The 22,581-nt window shown below is 42.9% G+C and overlaps 1 protein-coding gene across 8 annotated transcripts in view; it reads right to left on the bottom strand.

Annotated features, from left to right (window-relative positions):
* The window catches only part of raph1a (Ras association (RalGDS/AF-6) and pleckstrin homology domains 1a), an 85,821-nt gene that overhangs the window by 25,060 nt on the left and 38,180 nt on the right, over window positions 1-22,581 (bottom strand). For all 8 annotated transcript variants that reach the window (XM_061840859.1, XM_061840863.1, XM_061840858.1 and 5 more), the window contains 5 exons: window positions 15,796-15,924; window positions 15,606-15,714; window positions 15,388-15,521; window positions 11,981-12,217; window positions 4,693-4,842 (listed from right to left, as the gene is read on the bottom strand). In XM_061840859.1, the coding sequence (XP_061696843.1) occupies window positions 4,693-4,842; window positions 11,981-12,217; window positions 15,388-15,521; window positions 15,606-15,714; window positions 15,796-15,924 (759 nt within the window). The remainder of the gene's footprint in view (window positions 1-4,692; window positions 4,843-11,980; window positions 12,218-15,387; window positions 15,522-15,605; window positions 15,715-15,795; window positions 15,925-22,581) is intronic.

Below are 22,581 nucleotides of genomic sequence, written 5' to 3'. Positions count from 1 at the left end.
GTGAAAATAACTGATGAGCAACTCGAAAAATGAATGAATAGATGTAATAATGTGTTAATAATTTCACATACAAGTCACTCTGGAGAAAAAGTCGCACCCCTGACCAAACTCTAAAAAAAAAAAAAAAAGACTCATAGTCCGCAAAATACGGTAAACAAATATAAAGAATGAAAGGGTTAACCGTTTGGTAATTGTCCCGGTGGCAGCCAGAGAAATGCTATGCTAATACTAATAAAATCATTATCGCTTCTTATTTCCCAGTACCTGCATTTGTAAGGATCCTGGAAAATATATATATATATCTATATCTGGCGGAACGGTGGGTCAGCTGGTAAAGCATTGGCCTCACAGTTCTGATGACCCGGGCTCGATCCCGGCCCCGCCTGTGTGAAGTTTGCATGTTCTCCCCGGGCCTGCATGGGTTTTCTCCGAGCACTCCTGTTTCCTCCCACATCCCCAAAACATGCAACATTAGTTGGACACTCTAAATTGCCCATAGGTGTGATTGTGAGTGGGAATGGTTGTTCGTCTGTATGTGCCCTGTGATTTGCTGGCAACCAGTTCAGGGTGTACTATGCCTCCTGACCGTTGACAGCTGGGCTCGGCTCCAGCACTCTCCGCGACCCTCGTGAGGATAAGGGGCAAAGAAAATGGATAGATGAGATATATTCAGTTCCCGAACTGGTGACAACAAATCAAGGAGGCTTCGACCTGACAGACCATACAATAAATTAATCCTGCTGAATTTGGACTGAATGTTGTGAATACTTGACATGGGACACCCACGGTGATGACTTCACAGGGTTCACACTCACTCTGACCAAAACAATTTAAGGGAATTTTAGGGGCATTCTTAGGGGCCGACACGAGAAATTTAGGGCCATCGTGGCAAATCAAGAATAAGGAAGAATAAGGAAAAAAGACTCAATGGTGCCATCAACCATTATTGGTTCATCAAAGGTTCCTGTACCTCGAGACCTGTCACAGTGAACACCTGTCGCCCCTTGTGGTAGTTCTCATGACCATTGTCAATGTCTTCACATAATTACTTCACATAACAGTCTACAGAAAAACAGATTCTAACTACAATTGCAGCTATATACACATATTAACAAATGTCTTCCAGTGATGTCTGTCTCAGCACCCCTACTCTAGCTCCTTGAGCCTACCCAGTGCCTCCTCTTTTGTTGCTGCAGAGGTGCCAAGGTGGCTCTCTTGTCCTTTGCTCTGCCTGAGTGCATTCCTCTTTTCTTCTGCCTCCCCACACAGCCTGTCAGCCTTCTCAATAAGTGTAGATATGTCAACTGTAGATGCACATGCACCGCCAGTACTGGTGCTTGGTTGATCCCTACTACTGCCTGAAGTCGATGCTTCACTATCTTGATATTTTGACAGAAACAGATTCATACTAAACAGAAGATGAGACAGTCTTTGCCAAATCAGCGTGTCTTCTGTTTTTCTGGTAACTCTGTTTGCACAGATGACAGTAGAACATGTGCCAATCTTTTGGATCTCGATGAACCCAGCTCCCAAACTCTTTACTTTCAACCCAAGCATCTTGAAAAATGCACTTCTCCATGATACAAGTATTCTTATTGGATTGATCAAAGAACTACGCTTCGAAGACGAAGTGAAATGCCTACTCACAAAAACAAACAATGGAATATCAACAAGATGGCGACTATAAGAAAAAGGTTGTGAACACAGAGTGACTTCCCTTGGCAATTTCCGGCTGTTTTGGACACCAGACGGATTAATTTTTTTAGGGAGAAATTTGGCGGTAGCGGTCCTCCCTTTGATTTTTTTAAATTTAAGGCCTTTTTAAGGGCTTGACCGGTTTTCTGTGAATTTTAAGGACTTTTAGGGGCCTCTAAATGGACCCTCAGAAATTTAGGGTTTTTTAGGGACTTTTAGGGCCGCATATGAACTCTGCTTCAGTGGGCTAAAACCACGGTCTGTGTAATCTTAGTATCCAAATTGGAACTGTATTCGTTCGTGTAGAAGCTCCGCGGCCTTGCCTAGCCTAGCTCGATAACATCAACCAACGTATGTAATCAAATATTTGCTGAGGAGGTAATCATAAAATGTTAGTATTTACACAACAGGCAAAACCTACGTTTCATTTACAACGAGGACCGTGAGTACTTAGTAGGAAGTTGGGCAAGTCAATTTGAACTTGCTTATAGGCCCAGACCACCTTAGCTTAGCTGGCTAACAATGAGACGTGTTTGTGATCAAACCGTGCTGTTGAAATAACATTGAACGTGAGTAACTTCATAACTTGTAAGATGAGGGCCGTGAGGATTTATAGGATATTTACAGTGAAGAAAAGTATTTGAACACCCTGCTATATTGTAAGTTCTCCCACTTAGAAATCAAGGAAGGGTCTGAAATTTTCATTGTAGGTGGATGTCCACTGTGAGAGATAATAAAAGAAAAATCCAGAAATCACAATGATTTTTTTTTAATGATTTATTTATGTGAAACAGCTGCAAATAAGTATTTGAACATTTGTCTATCAGCTAGCAAAGCTCAAAGACCTGTTAGTCTGCCTTTAAAAGTCCACCTCCACTCCATGTATTTTCCTGAATCAGATGCACCTGTTTGAGGTCGTTAGCTGCATAAAGACATTTGTCCGCCCCATACAATCAGTAAGACTCAAACTTGTAACATGGCCAAGACCAAAGAGCTGTCTATGGACAGCACAGACAAAATCGTACAACTCCACACGGCTGGAAAGGGCTATGGAGAAATTGCCAAGCAGCTTTGTGAAAAAAGGTCCACTGTTGGAACAATTAGAAACTGGAAGAAGCTAAACATGACGCCCAATGTGAATCGGAGTGGAGCCCCATGCAACATATCACCTCGTGGGGTCTCAATGATCCTGAGAAAGGTGAGGAATCAGCCCAGGACTGCACAACAGGACTTGGTCAATGACCTGAAAAGAGCTGGGACCACCATTTCCAAAGTGACTGCTGGTAATACACTAAGACGTCATGGTTTGAAATCATGCATGGCACGGAAGGTTCCCCTGCTTAAACCAGCACATGTCAATGCCCGACTTAAGTTTGCCAATGACCATTTGGCTGATTCAGAGGACTCATGGGAGAAAGTTTTGCGGTCAAATGAGACCAAAATTGAACTTTTTGGTCATAATTCCACTAACTGTGTTTGGAGGAAGACGAATGATGAGTTCCATCCCAAGAACACCATCCCTACTGTCAATCATAGGGGTGGTAGCATCATGCTTTTGGGGCTTTTTTCTGCACATGGGACAGGACGACTGCACTGTATTAAGGAGAGGATGCCCGCGGCCATGTATTGTGAGATTTTAAGGAACAACCTCTTTCTCTCAGTCAGAGGCTTGAAGATGGGTCGTGGCTAGCTCATTCAACATGACAATGACCTGAAGCACACAGCCAGGAAAACCAAGGTGCGGCTCTGTAAGAAGCATATGAAGGTTCTGGTGTGGCCTAGGCAGTGTCCAGACCTAAACCCAATAGAAAATCTTTGGAGGGAGCTGAAACTCCGTGTTTCTCAGCGACAGCCCAGAAACCTGTCTGATCTAGAGAAGATCTGTGTAGAGGAGTAGGCCAAATTTCCTCTTGTAGTGTGTGCAAACCTGGTGAACAACTACAGGAAACGTTTGACTTCTGTAATTGCAAACAAAGGCTACTGTACTAAATCTTAACATTAGTTTTCTTAGGTGTTCAAATACTTATTTACAGCTGTATCACACAAATAAATCGTTATTGTGATTTCTGGATTTTTCTTTTTAGATTATCTCTCTCACAGTGAACTTGCAGCTATGATGAAAATTTCAGACCCCTCCATGATTTCAAAGTGGGAGAACTTGCAATATAGCAGGGTGTTCAAATACTTATTTTGTTACTGTGTGTGTGTGTGTGTGTGTGTGTGTGTATATATATATATATATATAAATGTCCCCAGAAAAACAAGTGTCTTTTATATACTGTATTGTTGGGGTTGTACAAGTTTTTTTGTAGTCAACTAAAATGTAATAAAGGTTGAGTTCAAGTCAATTAAACGATGTTGGTAATGTTTAATCGGAGACACTTTAAAAGGTAGCAATTGTGTGCTGAGGGGGGGTGCTTTACATTTAGCATGAGACTGAATGTGATTGGTCCATTACGAATGCCACTTATCAGAGAGAGTGCATACTTGTGCAATGACTAACTTAGTTGTTTATTTGTACTTTCCCTCTCTGAAAGATTTTTTTTTAAAGTGAAATGTACAGGTTTTAGGTTACAATGGTAGAAATGGTGCTGTAATTGTCTTGTCTCATTTTCTTTTAAAGAATAGCACAAAGAAAATAGGTATTTGAAGAGGGCTGTCTAACGATTTTATATCCACTGAGGAAGGAAATTAATTAAATAAATGAAATAGTTGAATAAATGTGCCTCTCATGAAAAGCTGACATGGCAAATTATGTCCATTTTTTTTTCAAGGGTCTGACACTAGACAGTCCCAATAGTGAAATTAGATCCTGTTGTACTGATACGACTCTAAAGCATCTTAAAAGATAATACAATCCCAACATGTATATATTTAGTTTGACCCCTACTATGTATGTATTTTCCTCCAGTACATGTTATATAAATTCAATCGGAAGGAAGGAAGGAACGAAGGAAGCAAGGAAGGAAGGAAGGAATCATTAGCATCAACGTTTACCTCATGCTCACTGACTGTGCCAACGGATCCTGTGCGGCGATGCTGCTGTTGACCGGACACTGGGCCCCGTACCGAGGCTGACGTAGAAGATGCCAAGCTAAGCGAGTGGGAGGAGCTCTGACGGGCGGCTTCGTCCATGCTCATTGACGCCTGATGAGAAGACAGCGATGGTAAATAATGATGTCTCACAGGAGCAATCACAGTTAGCATTAGTGAACATAACGCATTGGATGGTAATTAATTAAATAAAAATAATTACATAGACAAAGAAACTAAGCTGCTTCATGAGCTTGGACTTGGTCTTACAACTGACACCCAGGATAAATGTTATTGTCTTTCTGCGAGGTAGCCATTCTTAAATCCTACTCATTGTCATTTATTCTCAATTATTAATTATTTAAGATGAGGATTTTTGAAAAAAATAACTAAATTAAATAATACGGTACACAACCAAATAAAATGTTACAAAGTGAATACACACTAAAGGAGGACTTCGTCCAAAATGTCTATGTACAATAAGTCCTCCAATGTGAAGTAATATTATTACTACAAGGATTTTGGACATTAATAGAAAAAAAAGGTGGGGAATTGAAAATAAAGACCAAATTTAAAATCCACGTAATACCTAGCTCGATATCTGCCATCTTTCATAGCCAGACCTGGAAGAAACGTCCTTGACCGCGCTCCATGACGTCAGTGGTGCTTAGCATTCCTGACAAATCTTTCCTGCTAGGCCAAAATGCTGACATGTTGTGCACCTAACTGAAACAAAACTAAGAAATCGCACCCAAATTTGTCGTTCTTGAACCTCCCATGGGGTAAACCTGACAGGATAAACCTGAGGCTGTCACAGTTGAGGCTCGTTCATCAGCATATAGCTATAGCACATAGCAATTTAGGATTGCCAGAACCAGTTCCGTATTTATTTATTGTTATTATGGAAAAAACCAACAAAAGAGCGGCATACAACCGGATGGTTTCTGCCCTAAAACCAGATTACGTATCAACCAGGAAAATCTGCACACATCTGCAGTGATCACTTCGAAGAATGGTTTCTGCAACAGAACCCTAAATTTTCCATCGCACCATATCTTTACACCAAACAGAAGAAAACACTAACAGTGGACACCTCTCCTACTATTTTTAAACATAAAAAACTGTCAGCTGTAAGAGAACTATCGATCAACAGACAAACGAAACGCCGAAGAGTAGAAGTACATTGTTTTAGTACACGATTTATGTAGCCGATAAAAGAAGCCAACATCACTATTACTGGTTATTAGTCGCCTAGCTATAGACCCAAGTGCCGGTATGAGCAACAAGATACTATATGATGGGTGTTATGTAGTGATATGTAACACATCTTCGTCCAAACAAACAACTTCATATCTATCTGAGGAAGTGATCCAGACATGTTGATCGGGATCTACGTTCATTCCGATACGCTCCATTTTTGGTTTGACCTTTTCGAACTCACGACATTGGGATTCTGCCACAGTTGGCATTAGGTCACAAAGCGAAAATAAACACCAGTCTTTCGAAATGAGCCTGTCTGAAAAATCTCAGTGTTGTTGTGCTGTGTCACTTCCCCTGTCCAACATGTCAAGTTCCGACTGTGTGTATTCTGGCTCAAACGCATAGGCTTGAACATTGTATATTAGATATTTTTTTTTGTTTTGTTTGATGTGTTTGTAATTATTTTTCACAAAAATCGGCCACACAATGCCAGATAGTGGAGGTTGTCTGTGCAGTGAAACCATATCCACTACGAATGAGGTCAGATCAGCAAGCACTGCTGACGTGGTATACGCTGATTGGTCAGTTTTGCAGCCAGGCTCATTGGAATGTCTGAGCGAGAGAAGAATTGTGCGGCATTTTCAAAAATAGTTTACAATTTACTGATTGTCATGAGGAAAGCTGGACCACGGCCAAGAGGGGCATGGCCTGGCCACCGCTCCAGGCATTTGCCAGTTCGTTGCTTTTGTTAGTGAGTTGCATTCACTGCCTGTGGGACTCTCCGCTTCAACGCATAAGTTAGAGTAACCCTAGTCACAGCGATTCTGTGTCCTTTCGTTTGATCCTGTCCTGTTGAGTTTGTTAGTTTGCCCCAGAGTCATCGGACATTGCTGTATGTCTTTTGGATCCCGTCTATCCTAGCATTTATGTGCCTCTGTTTTGTCGAAATGCGACACTGTGTATGACCCAGTTTCCGGAATAAACCACATTGAACATTATGCCTCTGCCTCGAAGTCCTGCATTTGGCTCAAACCCCTGCACCGGAGGTTCGTGACAGAACGAATTGGCCAGAACAGGATCCAGCGGGAAAGGCGAGGAATCGCCGGGCACGTTGCCAGGGACGCTGCCCACCCAAGGACCACGCATCTTCTATTCGGGTGGGCTCCGTTATATCGTCCGCACCTGCCTGGTCACCTGCACCTCCCGTGAATCATGATTACGTGCCAACCACGACCTGTTCACCACTGCATATCCTTTTGGACTCGAAATTTTTGGACTTTAAGGAAGACCTAAATTTATATGACCGGCTGCCTGACTGTGATTTGGACATTGACTGTGAATTTCCTCCCCTTGTGATCAGTCCCAGTCTGTTTGTGTCTCCGCCCCACGCCTCCAGCTCCCGAATGCCTTTGCCCTGTAGGTCCAAGTCCTTGTCCTCCAATCCTTTTTGGGGAAGCCGCTTGGCTATCTATCCAGGTCCTCCGCATGACGGCCAGAGGAGACGGCGAAGCAGGGTGCCCCCTTGTGCCTTCCACTGCACGGCGACCAAGACACCGCCATGGTCTATCCATGCCTCGCCGACAACGACCATGCCAGCGGACCCGGAGCTGATGGTGAAGCCTCCAGCCCAGAAGGAGGAGGGGTCCGCAACTCCTGAGGTGCAGCAACTCGAGGATTACGAGGTCATCTATTGCAAAATGAGGGTAGAAATATAATGGCAGAAGGACGGACTTAAGGTCCTCACGGGCCAGGTTTGGCGGGAATTAGATTACCGGCCAAGCTACGCCCACGTCGCGGTTGTAACAGACTCGCTGCTGACCCACGCTCGCCGCGGTAACTAAAGAGCCAGATCCACATCGCGGTGGCAACCGACCCGCTACCGAGCCAAGTCAACGTCGCGGTGGGCCAAGTCCACGTTGCAGTAGCCACAGAGTCGCTGCCGACCCAAGCTCATGTCACGTTGGCGGCACATCTCCTGGTGAATCACACTCACGGCGCAGTAGCAACGGACACGCTACCGAGCCAAACCCACGTCACGGTCGTGACTGACCCGCTGCCGCACCACGTTCACGTCACGATAGCAACAGACCTGCTGCCATGCCCATGTTGCGGTGGCAACAGTCTTCCTGGCAAATCACGCGACTGCCACAGTAGCTGCCGAGCCGTTTCCGAACCTAGCTCACGTCGCTGGTGGCAACAGACCCGCTGCCGCGCCACACCTACGTCAAGGTGGCAACAGACTTCCGGGCGAGCGTCGAAGTAAAATAGCAGACTTGGCGAACGAAGACAAGACTGCCATAGCACCTCCAATTTGCAGAGGACTTAAGTACAGATGATGGAGAGGATTCAGATAAAGATGAGACAAACTACTTTCCTCCAGTGAAAAGGGAGAGGACTATAAAATTCCCGTCGTTCCATTCTGTTCCCAAGAACAATAAATTCATGCCCCCCAGTTTCTGCAGTCTCCTACCGGGAACTCTGACTCCGAGCCAGAGGAGAAGCCAGTCGGATTCCGGATAAAGCTGCAGACTCTTATTCATGGGAAAGCGCCCAGATCAGGTGTGCCAAGTAAGAAACCGAAAGAGCAACAACACAGTGTTCTGCGGACTGCGGTTCTCCAGGCCCCACCCTCCAAATCCCATGCTCATCGACTGCCGCATGTTCCTATCCAGGTGGCGAAGGCTTGTCGGCCGCCTCACGTTCCTGTCCCAGCGAGCTGGCCGCCGCATGTTCCTGTCCCAGTGGCTGCGAAGGCTCGTCGGCTGCCTCAGGTTCCCGCCCCGGCAACAACGACAGCACGGTCCCCTTCATTCCGGTGCCGGCGGCAACAGATATTCTGCCGTCTCACATTACTGTCTAAACTGAGACTTGCCCACAGCCGCAACCCACTCCTGCTTCGCCGGTAACCCATCCTCGGCCACATCACGCTCCTGTCTCGACGGTGACCGGCACGCGGCCGCCTCAGGCTCCTGTCACGACAGCGACCGGCACGAAGCTGCCTCACGTTCCTGTCTCAGCAGCGAGAGGCAGTCTACAGTCCCGCATTCCTGTCTCGACGGCGACTTATATATGGCCACCTCACGCCCCTGTCTCGGCGGTGACCACCCCGCGGCCTCCTCACGCCCGTCTTGATAGCGGCCGCCTCCCTCTCCTGCTTCGACGGTGACCAGTTCGCAGCTGCCTGTTGACCAGGCATCAAGGGCGACAGATACAAGGCCGTCTGACAACCACGCCACGGCTCCCGACCCTAGCGTCGGCGGCGACCAATCCCCAGCCGCCTCACGACCAAAACTCAGCGGCGACCAATCCCTGACCGCCTCCCGACCTAGTCTTAGCCTCGACCAATCCTCTGCCGTTGCCTGCTCCAGTCTGGTTCCTGCTTCGCCTTTGGGTTCCTCCTCAAGGACGTCTACCCGAATCGCCCCGTGGGGACCTTGCTGCTTGCCGTCCTGGCTGAACTCCTAACCTGCTCAGCCGGATGCCTCGATTTGGGTGGCCAGGACAGCCACCAGAAAGACTGCCCCTAAACTTTCAGTATAGCAAACTCACTCCAGAAGTTCAGTGAGGATCTCTGAATGATCCAATGTTGACTGATGAGGATAAATAGAATCCACCAGTGTGCAATCACAATTTGGATACAAAAAGATTTCCCAAGCTTTAAACATCTCAAGGAGCACTGTGCAAGAAATCATATTTAAATGGAAGGAGTACCAGACCACTGCAAATCTACCAAGACCCGGCCGTCACTCTAAACTTTCACCTCGAACAAGAAGAAGAATGATCAGAGATGCAGCTAAGAGGCCCATGATCACTCTGGATGAACTGCAGCTGAGGTGGGAGAGTCTGTCTATCGGACAACAATCAGTCGTACACTGCAAAAATCTGGCCTATATGAAAGAGTGGCAAGAAGAAAGCCATTTCTCAAAGATAGCCATAAAAGGTCTTGTTTAAAGTTTGCCACAAGCTACCTGGGAGACACACCAAAGACGTGGAAGAAGGTGTTCTGGTCAGATGAAACAAAAATTTAACTTTTTGGCTATAATACAAAACGATATGTTTGGCGTAAAAGCAACACAGCTCATCACCCTGAACACACCATCCCCACTGTCAAACATGGTGGTGGCAGCCTCATGGTTTGGGCCTGCTTTTCTTCACCAGGGACAGGGAAGATGGTAAAAATAGATGGGAAGATGAATGGAGCCAAATACAGGACCATTCTGTAAGAAAACCTGAGCTCGAGCTGTTTTGCAAGGTAGAATGAGCAAGAATTTCAGTCTCTCAAAACTGCAAAACTGACATACCCCATGTCACTTGCAGCTCTAATTGCAGCAAAAAGTGGCGCTACAAAGTATTAATGCAAGGGGGCCGAATAATAATGCATGCCCCACTTTTCAGGTTTTTGTGTGTTAAAAAAGTTTAAAATATCCAATAAAATTCATTCCACTTCACGATTGTGTCCTACTTATTGTTGTTGATTCTTGACAAAAAAAAAAAAATAAGTTTGTATCTTTATGTTTGCAGGCATGTGATTTGACTGACTGAATGAAAAAAGACTGAAAAATAGCCGGGGTTCTGGGGGCTGGCAAGCATGATCAAAGGATGGTCACCAACGTGCATGTTTTATAAATTTTATTATGAATTAAATATATGTAGTACATACTACTATACTATAACTAAATGCTATTCTGTTTTCAAAAAGTACACAATATGTTCGTTCATTGTTTAGGTGCATACCTTTCCCCCAAAAAATTACAAATTCAAATACCAATTCAACTAAGTAAACTACTACAAGCGAAAATAAATTTAATTCAGATTGGTGTCATGGCATGCAAGTGCTTTCATAGCTTGTAGATCGTATCCATTCAAAAACGTTTTAATTTCTTGTTTTTGTAAATGATTGAAACACATGAATTTGACAACAATTATTAAAGTCATGTTTTGTTATCAGTAAATAATACAACCATTTTTCCAAGTAATTGCTTTTGAACTCCCACCTCGTTATTGATTACCCTGTCTGCAACTGGGGTTAGTTGTTTCGGTGGATCTTGCCTCTCAATACTGGTAGTAGTGGACGTAAACAAGGGATGAAGTCCGTAAGGTTTGTTGGACTTGGGTTGACATCCAAATGTACCAGCTATGGAAAAGTTTGTTTTCCTTGCTTCCAGTTGCTTGACCTGTTTTTGCCGCTTCGTGTGAACTTCCAATGCCTGAAACCTCTTTACTAGGTCAAACGATTTTGAGAATGAAGTCGCTTAACAGAGTGGTAACTTCCTTCTTTCCAACTGTATCAACGATTTCTTGTTCCATCCAAATTCCATTGGAACGTATTTTTGACATATTTATCAATTTCTTCCACTCGAGAGGCGTCTTTCCACTCGAGCACCACCATCATGTTCACTTGCAAATGGCCCCATAAACTGCCTCGTATACAAAAAGCGTTTTCATTGGTCAGGAGGAACACATTTGACCAATCAACGGACGTGTATCAATTTTTCCACCTTGCTTTCAAATGTCAAATCGAAAAATGAACGAGTGTGGATTTTGGCACGGGTTACGGTCAGAATATTGCAGAAAAAAGGAAAATATTTTTGTCATCTAAGCAATTTAAAAAGATGGAATTCTGCCTATAAACGGAAAAATCATATGCCTGGGTTTGAAGGCTGAAATGCGTCGAAAGATTGAAAAGTTGAAGGGGACCTAATATTTTCAAAAGGCACTGTAGATATTATTTATCATAAATACTTTTCTGACTAATTAAATAGAATGAAATAATATCTTGTGGCTTGGCTAATTATCTCCCATCACACAATAAGTCCAAGTCATTATTTAACATCCTTAAGGGAGGCAACACATTAAAATGGAAAGAGAATTAATTGGAACAGCTCGTTCAAAAATAACCTTACTTCAAGAGCTTCACATTTATGCTTCTCAGAAGTAAGTTGAATGAGATCCAGGGGTGATGCCTGTATTCGACTTTTTCATAAATACATAGTGGTTAACGTTTTTTTTTTTTTTTCGAAAACACTTCAAAGAGATATACTAACAAACGTACCTTCTCAAGCTGGGCTGTGATGTCGTCCAGGCTGAAGTTAGACACGAGCGCCGGCCTCCCTTGTTGCCCAGGGGTCACTCTGATGGTGCTGGCCGGGGAGGCTCTGGTACTGCTGCTGCTGCTGCTTGCCCCGCTGCTTCCCCCTCCGCCACGCACACTGCTACCCCCACCAGTGTCACCACTGCTCCCTGCTGACTGCTGTCTGTTACTGCGCCCTGCTGGTGGCTTCTGACGGAGCTACATAAGAAGGTATGCAAAATGATAGAAGATTAAAAACTGCCCATTTGTGAGAATACCGTATTTTACAAATAGTAATTAAGTAATGAGTTTTTTACTTAACTAAGGATGAGGGCAGGCATTTATAATGTTCCAGGAGTTGGACTGATAAACATTATTGCTGCATTATTAAATGGAGAGTTGCGTGCTTTTAGTACCATACCATGTGCTGGGCAGTAATGAGGTCAACTTGAAGAGATACTGTGTAATTTAAAGCAAGAAGAAGAAGCAGGGAGTGTCCCTAAATGTTGTTGTGAATTTTGGCTTGTTCCATTCAGATAACTGAGTAATACCTATTGAATCCACAGAGTAGAGATAATATATTCCTGTGTTGCAGTGCCATGTGTTAAAGTAACAGTTGTTTGAAGGTTTATAATTACTGTGGCACCTATGCTGCTATCAAGTCGTATTGTATAAAAAGTAAGTGAACATGCCTCAAGCAAGCCTTACACGAACATCCTCCCCTGTTCTCAGCAAAGGGAACCATCAACACACATTCCCCCGCCTCATTTTCTTCTTATAATATAGTTGGAACGATCCATTCTGATCATCATGTTCACACACAACCACTACTGCTAGCACTAGCTTGCTAGACTATGTAACATTTTGTTGCTTGCTTGCAAGCTGTATCGTATTAAAAGTACGAAGACACCTCAAGCGAGCCTTACAGGAATTATTTTTAAACGAATACAATATCTTGAGTTTTTCTAAATATATTTTTCCCAAAATTTAAACTTTTCAAAGCTCAAATGGTCTTGCTCCCCCACCTTTCAGAGAATGGATAAAGACACAGTGGAGTTGCAGCAAAACATTGTATAATAACAAAACATCATTTGCTCGGACAGCCTTCTCTGTGAAAGGCATGAAATTCTGGAATTCTCTGCCTGAACATCTGAAATTGATTACTAACGTCACTTTTTTTTTTTTTTAAATAGCGCTATCAAATCTATTATTGGAGAAGAAGCTGCCATTTTAAGACTTATGAATGTTGAGTTTATCAATTTGTGTCATTTCTAAGGATAATTCATGCTCTGGTCTGCTATAATTGGACAACAAATTAAGACTTGAATGTTAAAACCCGGAATTCAAAAACGACTGACAAATAAAGTGAAATGGGAAGAATAAAAGCCGAGACCTCATCTGCACGGTATTATTTTACAGTGAAGAAAATAAGTATTTGAACACGCTGCTACATTGCAAGTTCTCCCACTTAGAAATCATGGAGGGGTCTGAAATTTTCAACATCGGTGCATGTCTACTGTGAGAGAGATAATCTAAAAAGAAAAACCCAGAAATCACAATGTATGATTTTTTTTTAACGATTTATATATGATACAGCTGCAAATAAGTATTTGAACACCTGTCTATCAGCTACAATTCTGACCCTCAAAGACCTGTTAGTCCGCCTTTAAAAGTCCACCTTCACTCGATGTATTATCCTGAATCAGATGCCTCTGTGTGAGGTTGTTAACTGCATAAAGACATCTGTCCACCCCATACAATCAACTTGTAACATGGCCAAGAGCAAAGACCTGTCCAAAGACATCAGAGAAAAAAATTTACAAATGCCCACGGCTGGAAAAGGCTACGAAGAAATTGCCAAACAGCTTGGTGAAAAAAGGTCCAATGTCGGAGCAATCATTAGAAAATGGAAGAAGCTAAACATGACGGTCAATCTCAATCGGAGTGCAAGTTGCAAAAAAAAATCACCTCGTTGGGTCTCAATGATCCTTAGAAAGGTGAGGAATGACCCCAGGATCACACGACAGGACTTGGTCAATGACCTGAAAAGAGCTGGGACCACCATTTTCTAGGTGACTGTTGGTAATACACTAAGACGTTATGGTTTGAAATCATGCATGGCACAGAAGGTTCCCCTGCTTAAAGCAGCACATGTTAAGGCTGGTTTGCCAATGACCATTTGGATGATACAGAGGAGTCATGGGAGAAATGTTTGTGGTCAGATGAGACCAAAATGGAACTTTTTGGTCATAATTCCACTGACAGTGTTTGGAGGAAGACAAATGGTGAGTTCCATCCCAAGAACGCCATCCCTACTGTGAAGCATGGGGGTGGTAGCATCATGCTTTGGGGGTGTTTTTCTGCACATGGGACAGGACGACTGCACTGTATTAAGGAGAGGATGACCGCGGCCATGTATTGTGAGATTTTGGGGAACAACCTCTTTCCCTTAGTCAGAGCATTGAAAATGGATCGTGGCTAAATCTTTCAACATGACAATGACCCGAAGCACACAGCCAGAAAAACCAAGGAGTGGCTCCGTAAGAAGCATATCAAAGTTCTGCCGTGGCCTAGCCAGTCTCTAGACCTTAACCGAAGAAAAAATCTTTGGAGGGAGCTGAAACTCTGTGTTTCTCAGCGACAGCCCAGAAACCTGTCTGATCTAGAGAAGATCTGTGTGGAGTGGGCCAAAATCCCTCCTGCAATGTGTACAAACCAGGTGAACAACTACAGGAAACGTTTGACCTCTTTAATTGCAAACAAAGGCTACTGTCCCAAATATTAACATTGTTTTTTTCAGGTGTCCAAATACTAATTTGCAGCTGTATCACACAAATAGATTGTTGAAAAAAAATAATTGTGATTTTGGGATTTTTCTTTTTAGATTATCTCTCTCAGAGTGGACATGCACCTACGATGGAAATTTCAGACCCCTCCATGATTTCTAAGTGGGAGAACTTGCAATATAGCAGGGTGTTCAAATACTTATTTTCTTCACTGTACATGTGTTCAGAATCAACACTTTCAATAATCTGAGAGCTGACACCACTGCTGTTCTGGTTAGTGAGAGTTCAAATACTGTAGGCCAACTGTGTGTGAACTATAACATGAACTGACAAAACCAGCACAGTTTTGTGAAAGCTGATTAGGAAGTAGAAGTGTCTATTTAAGGTAGGTATTTATTTTTATTCAATGAATGACACACCCAACAGTTGCTAATCAGAACATGGGCTCAAAAGAAAGTTATCTACGATTTGAGTCTGCGTTATTATTGGTGGTGTACACCCACACTGCATCATACCAAGAGCTGCATTCTGATTGACTTTTTAGCGACGTGACAGCACAAAAGAAGAGAAACATCTCATACAGTACTGGAAGAGTAATTTTACCTTAGTATCAGTGAGGCCTAGACGTGCCATACTGCTGTTCTGTTTAGGGCTAACGGTGCTGAGCTCCTGCTCAATGGAGCTGAGGTCTGCCATGAGGGCGTCCAGATCGACATTTTCCCCCTGATTCAACGCCTCTGAAACCAGACAGAAAAGCACCTGGGTGAGATGTCTCAAGAATGACTTAAATGACCATATTTACTTATGTGTGCGAGTCTGACCGTTGATGTTGAAGATGGAGAATCTGTAGGAGAAGTTGGCCATGTTGGTCTCCTGTCTGAGGGGTGCCTTCTGTTGAGGGGGGTGTTCCGGGCGGCCATCAGCAAAGCCCTAAATGATGCAAAAGAATGACGAAATGTCTGTAACAGTAAAAGTGAAACAGAAGTGGTGTGCTTAGTTCACCCTGTCTACCTGTGTGAGTTGATCCAGTTCTCCCAGCCAAGCCCCAAACATCTTATCCAGATCCTGATCCTCCTTATCACTGTCTTCCTCTTCCTCATCCTCTCTGACCTCCACCTCATCATCAGATAGCTGGTCCATCTGATAAGAAAAAAGAAAAACATTTGTCACCTGAACTTGACATGTATAATGACCATTTTGTACAAGTAGCCAATGACCATTTTGGAGGAAAAAGGTGAAGTGCAATCCAAGGGAATAAAATACTTGAGAATTTTACAAAGTGATATGTGATAAATGATTTGAACAAGACAGACAAAATTTGATTTTCTTTGGTAGTTCTACACTGCTGCCAAATGTGCAATCTGGATTAGATCTGGATTAAACATGGTGTGGCATTACAGCCTATGTATACATTTTCAATTATAGTACACACAATATTAATGGCTATGCATTGAAAATACAGCCAAATTCAATTAATAAAAAAACACTAACATATCCAGTACATAAAATGACGAGTGTAATAATGTGTCAACACAATTATAGGAAGTAAAAATAAATCGATCTATCAAAAATCATAAGTGAAGTAAATACAATACACATTGATGTAAACTCATCATCATCATCATCAAAACATTTTATATGACGATGTGATGCTACCTACAATTTAATGGGAACACAGATGGAGGAATTATAACTTAATATTTATTAAAAAATAAATAAAGTAAAAAAATGTATGCTGATGATTTCCTTAGGTAAGGTAACAAAAGGGAAAAGGGAGACTTGATGACCAACTTGGAGAGAAGCCACAAGACCAAGTAAGAACCAAAGGCGCTATCTAGTGTCCATTATTTAATACAAACATTCCCTCTTACTTTGCTCGTTAATTAATAAACGCCAATGATGAATTACAATGATCAAACAGGAAGTAAAAGAAGTAAATATTGAGGTTGAAGCTAAACAAGAATTTAAGCCTTGTCATATTTAATCTGCCTTCTAGATGCCCTTTTTAAATGTTTTAACTCTGTCTCCACCTGATTTCCACCAAGGCAAGCACTGACCCCAGAAGCAACAGCTTTTTCTGGACTACTGCTTTATCGTGGCCGCTCTTTACAGGGGGACACATGGAGCCTGTACACACAAGATTAAAGCGAAGGATCGCACTGAGGCACAAGCAAATACATTGAAGAACACGGACACACTGGCAAGGACTGTGGAGCTACAATTACAGTACATCCTTGTGGATTGGCTACTCTGTCATTTTAGAGGCCTGCCAAGGGGCCGGTCTCTGTAAGCTTGTCCAACGACAGGAACTCTCCCAGCTGCACTCTTGTACGACAAGTTACCGTCTGCACAATTGGGGCCATTCAAGGGAAATGAAAAGCTGACGTCATCCAAATGCAAAGAGATCACAACCTTTAACTTGAGTAAAGTTTCTTTCGGCTTGTCCCGTTAGGGGTCGCCACAGCATGTCATCTCAGATGAACGCTCATATTTGTTTGGCACAGTTTTTATGCCAGATGCCCTTCCTGACGCAACCCCTCTTGGGGAGATAGAGGCCGCAGTGAGATACGGACTCACAACCCCTGGTTTACCAAACTAATGCTCTCACCACTGAGCTATGGGGCCTCCACCTTTTTAGTTGACTAGCATATGTAATCTCGGAAATATATCTGTAAAGGTGGTGAGAACAAGAGGATAAGTGCAAGGAGCATTTGCGTTAACAACAAGAAGCCCAATGATTTAAAAAAAACAAAAAGAAAAACGATGTGATGTCTGACATAGTCCAATTGCGTAAGAGCAACTTTGTCTGTTGTCTGATCCGCATCCCACACGTCGTCTGTCAGCCACCTTGTCTCTCTCAATACACCGAGGTTTTTTTTTTTTTTTGGGCTGTCAGATACTTACAGTACTACGTCAAAATACACTATATATATATATATATATATATATATATATATACATAAACACGCAAACAATATACAAATAAACTACCTTTTAGATTCAGATATACTGTGCACGACAGCAACGCGGAGTAAATGTCTTTCTCTGTGCTGATCAATGACATCATTGATTGGACCGGGGAATTATGACATCAAAAGCGATCAGCGGATCAGTAAAAAAAAATGCCAATTATCGGCCAATCCGATCAGGCCAATCAAATCGGTGTAAAGTCTAGTCACCAGCCAACTGCAGAGCACATAAACAACCATTCGCAGTCCCATTCACTCCTACGGGCAATTAAGGATCTTCAACTAACCTAGCATGTATGTGTTTGGAATGTGAGAGGAAATCAGAGTGCCTGGAGAAAACCCACACAGGCACAAGGAGAATGTGCATACCCCACACAGGTGAGCTTGGATTTGAACCCGGGTCCTCGGAACTGCGAGGAAGATGTGCTAAGCAGTTGTCCATCATGTTGTCTAAGTAAATACATTGTGAATTAAAGTGGAAAAAATATGCAGTTTCTCAACCTTTTCACCACACATCACCAAACAAAAATGTCACAAAAAGGATGCAAACTGAAATAATGTTGATCTCATCCCAATGCAGACACAAATTGACTTAATTGGGAAATTTGATCCCGTTTGACTGAACACAATGTTAACATACAGGAAGCCATCATATTCTGTTGTAGCAGCAGGTGGATACGCACATTTGTTGTTCTTTCTACAATCTAATGGAACAGAACAAGTGTTCTGTCTGTCATAAAAAATCCTTACATAGATACTTTTTGCAATTAATAAATAATTTCAGACAAATGTTGTGAAATTGGATAATTTCTTATAGCACCCTGGTTCAAAAATCACCAAGTTGGAGCACAAATATAAGCACTGGTACTTCACTGCAAAAGTAATTGAAAGCCCCATTTTGCTAATTGATGATTTAAAGCTGCAATGTTTTACAGCCCTTTTTATGTGGCCTCTCGCTTCTTATTTTAGGATGGAGTGGGGGAAAATACTCAGAAGAGAGTCTTCTTTAATGCAGATTACAATTTAAGACTTGCAATAAGCCACCAGCACATTTTCTGTTTGGTGCAAGTTATCATTAAATCATAGAGTAGTAGATGTTTAGCAGAGAACCTGTTCTGCTTATCTGTTGCTTAAATCAACTCACATTCTAATATATATGGAGCACACCAAATCAAACCTGGAGGAAAACAGAGTACACCGGATGTACGTGGTTGACCCTCACTGCTGTTTCGCGGCACATTCTTGACCAGAGAAAATACACAACTGCACTTTCTATCAAAGAGCTGAGACAAGTCGTCCTAATGACCTATACGTGTCCGTGTGTGTGTGTGTGTGTGTGTGTGTGTGCGCAAAGTAAACAATAATTTGTTTGCTGCAAAAGCCATACTCCTCCTTTCTGACAAACCAAAACCATGCAATCATCCCCCCACCCGTCTTTCCACAAACCACTCTTTTTTTAAACTTGCCAGTAAAGTTTCTCCACATATTTCTTATTCTATCTTTACTTATCACTATGTTACTTTATTTTCCATTTATTTGCCTATTATTATTATGTTGCCCCATTTTATTATTATCTATCCATTTTTCTTTACATAGAATGGTTCCAGTCAGATAGTTTCCTGTTACTACGAATGAGCTTTCAACCAGACCAACCGACTGAAGCTGTTCCACTCCAGTCTTGCAAGAGGTGGTAGTACACATTACTAAGTTTGTGTAAACTGAAACAGACAGAACACTCAATGTGCTGCCTCTGGTGTGTAACTGGATCACGTGGCTCCAACGCAAGAGGATTGGAATAACCAAAGGTGAACTCAAATTCCTCAATTTGCACCTGTATCCAGATCTGGACCAGTTTTAACAGGTTATTATTTGGCCCATGTAATACCATAAGTCTTTTTGCTTATTCCTATTTAATATCAAAACACAATGTCCATCCATAGCTGCATATCCTCACAAAGGTCGCAGGAGCACTGAATCCTATCCCAGCTGTCAATGAGCAGGAGGCGAGGTACATCTTGAACTGGTTGACAGCCAATCGCAGGGGACATGGAGACAGACAAAAATTGCACTCACAATGGGGGCAATTTACAATGTCCAATTAATGCATGTTTTTGGTATGGGGAAGGAAACAGGAGTTCCCGGAGAAAAGCCATGCATGCAAGGAGAGAACATGCAAACTCCACACAGCCAGGGGGGGTGGGGGGGTGGTTGAACCCTGCACCCCAGAACTGTGAGGCCAATTGCTTTACAGCTGCGCCACCATGCCATAATAATCTACTGTATCAAAATGTAACTGATTCAACTTAGTCCGTATACTGTAGGGATCAGCTAAGTGCACACAAGACTTTTCTACATATTCCCCACAGGACTGTTACATTAGAGTCGCAACAGTAGACAGATCCTGCATAAATCCAATTTAAACACGTGCGACCGATGCTATGGTGAGTGTGTCCACACAGTGATACAGCATTCCGCAATCTTTCACTCCACAATCCACTTCCACAATCTACTTTCAAACAAGTAGGATTTTGATGCAACTGTGAGCATGTTCATACAGTGATACAGTGTGCACCAATCTCAATTACAGTATGTCAGCTTGTAAGATAGCACCTGTGTCTGGTGTGATGTATCAAATATCTGTTGGAAAGAAAGATTTGGGCTGAAATCAACATAAAATTTTAAACTTCACACACTTGTCCCAGCACTGTGGTATTTATTCCCTTATGGTGTCTCGCCTCTGTTGGGAAAATTCCAGTTCAACTTTGATGATGAACACAGAACTGCCACACAGGACAAAGTTGGCTTTGATGAAAGACTACATTTATTACAACCACGATGGCTACCACAACTATGTCTTTTATAAGTTAAAAACAAAGAAACAAAGTAAAAACAAAGGATATTGCAGAGACAAGACTTTTAAACGCAGCACACTTTCGACAGCCCATCACACCGTAAGAACCAGGAAGTATCCCTCACAGCCAAGCCGTGATCTTTGACATTTCACATGGAATTAAATATGGACAGTGACACCAGCTGTTGTTTAGCAAAAGGAAAATGACAGATGCTCATACAATGTCACACGATATATTTTTAGGCCAAAGAGAAGGCAGGACTTTAGCAACATTTGTACATTCATGCATCTGGAATATGCGACGTCGAGCTGCCCGCAACATTAACACAGCTCGGCCTGACTGTGCCACGACACGGAAAAAGCTTTTTAAGTCCCTTCAGCATCCTCAATGTGATCTGTTCCCACCGCTCTATATCAGGCCATTGGTAACACATCATATTTTTAGGTTTGACGGGTGGGATTTGTGGAGTGGACCCATAATTCAAATATAGAAAATAATCAAGGGAATACAGTTAAAGATGGATGCAAACCTAAAAGATCCCCTTAAATGATAGCACACACTGCCTTTAACTGAGAAGATGAAAGGCCAATGACACTTTTGTATCAATTTCTTCAATATGGTGATGTCGTGTGTATGGTTTACAGCTATTGGTTCATACAGATGTGTGCGCTCCATAAATGGTCTCAGATGGTAATTTTTTTAATGTAATAACATTTCTAATAAGCATGGGGTGTTTGTATTTCTATGAGTAGCTCATGAATGAAAAACAATCTCTTGACTTAAGGTCATTTATGTCATTTATTTCCTGCTTTGTTCATCCAACACAATTTTAACATTTTCATCAATAAAAGAAAAATAACATATGTAGTGTATTTAGATTAAGCTGCAACAGATATACCTTTAAAAATATTGTTGTCCATCCATCCATCCATCCATCCATCCATCCATCCATCCATCCATCCATCCATCCATCCACCCACCCATCCATCCATCTTCTACCAGTTTTCCAGGTCGGGCCACGGGGGCAGTAGTTTTAGGAGGGATACCCAGACTTCCCTTTCCTGATTGAATTCCACTTCTTTCAGGTCTTCCAGAGGGATCCCGAGAGACAGTCTCTCCAGCGTGTCGTCCACAGGGTCTCTTTCTCACTAGGGAGGTGTCCGGGAGGCATCCGGAGCAGATGCCCCAGCCACCTCACGGATTGGCACTGAGCCCCTCCAGGATGATGGACCTTCTCACTCTATCTTTAAGGGAGAGCCCGGACACCCTGCAGAGGAAACTCATTTCAGCCGCTTGTATCCTTGTTCTTTCGGTCACGACCCACAGCTCGTGATCAGAGGTGAGGATGGGAACGCAGATCGACTGGAAATTGATAGCGTCAACTTTCAACTTACCTCCCTCTTTACCAGAACAGACCAATACAAAGTCTGTATCACTACAGATGCTGCACCGAGCCATTTGTTGATCTCGCATTCCATTCTTCCCTCACTCGTAAACAAGACCCCAAGATACTTGAACTCCTCCAATTGGGGCAAGATTTCATCCCCGACATGAAGAGGGCACGCCACCCTTTTCTGACTGAGGACCTTGGTCTCAGATTTGGAGGTGCTGATTTTCAACCCAGCTGCTTCACACTCTGCTGCGAACCACTCCAGTGAGCATTGGAGATCACAGCTTGATAAAGCCAACAGAACCACATCAACTGCAAAGAGCAGAGAGGTGACGCTGAGGCAACCAAACCGGAAACCCTCTACGCCTTGGCTGTGCCTAGAAATTCTGTTCATAAAAGTTATGAACCAAATCAATAACAAAGGGGGACCTTGGCAGAGTCCAACTCTCCCCGGGAACGAGTCCGACTTGTTGCAGGCAATGCGGACAAAACTTTGACACCAGTCGTGCAGGCACCGAACAGCTTGTATCACGGGGTTTGGTACCCTATATTGCCAAAGAACCCCGAGCCACATCTTGCTCATGTC

Source organism: Syngnathoides biaculeatus, chromosome 14, assembly GCF_019802595.1.
Source record: "Syngnathoides biaculeatus isolate LvHL_M chromosome 14, ASM1980259v1, whole genome shotgun sequence".
In the NCBI taxonomy this organism is placed as follows: domain Eukaryota; kingdom Metazoa; phylum Chordata; class Actinopteri; order Syngnathiformes; family Syngnathidae; genus Syngnathoides; species Syngnathoides biaculeatus.
Note: the sequence above shows the minus strand (reverse complement) of the source record. Positions and strands in the feature narration are given on the sequence as shown.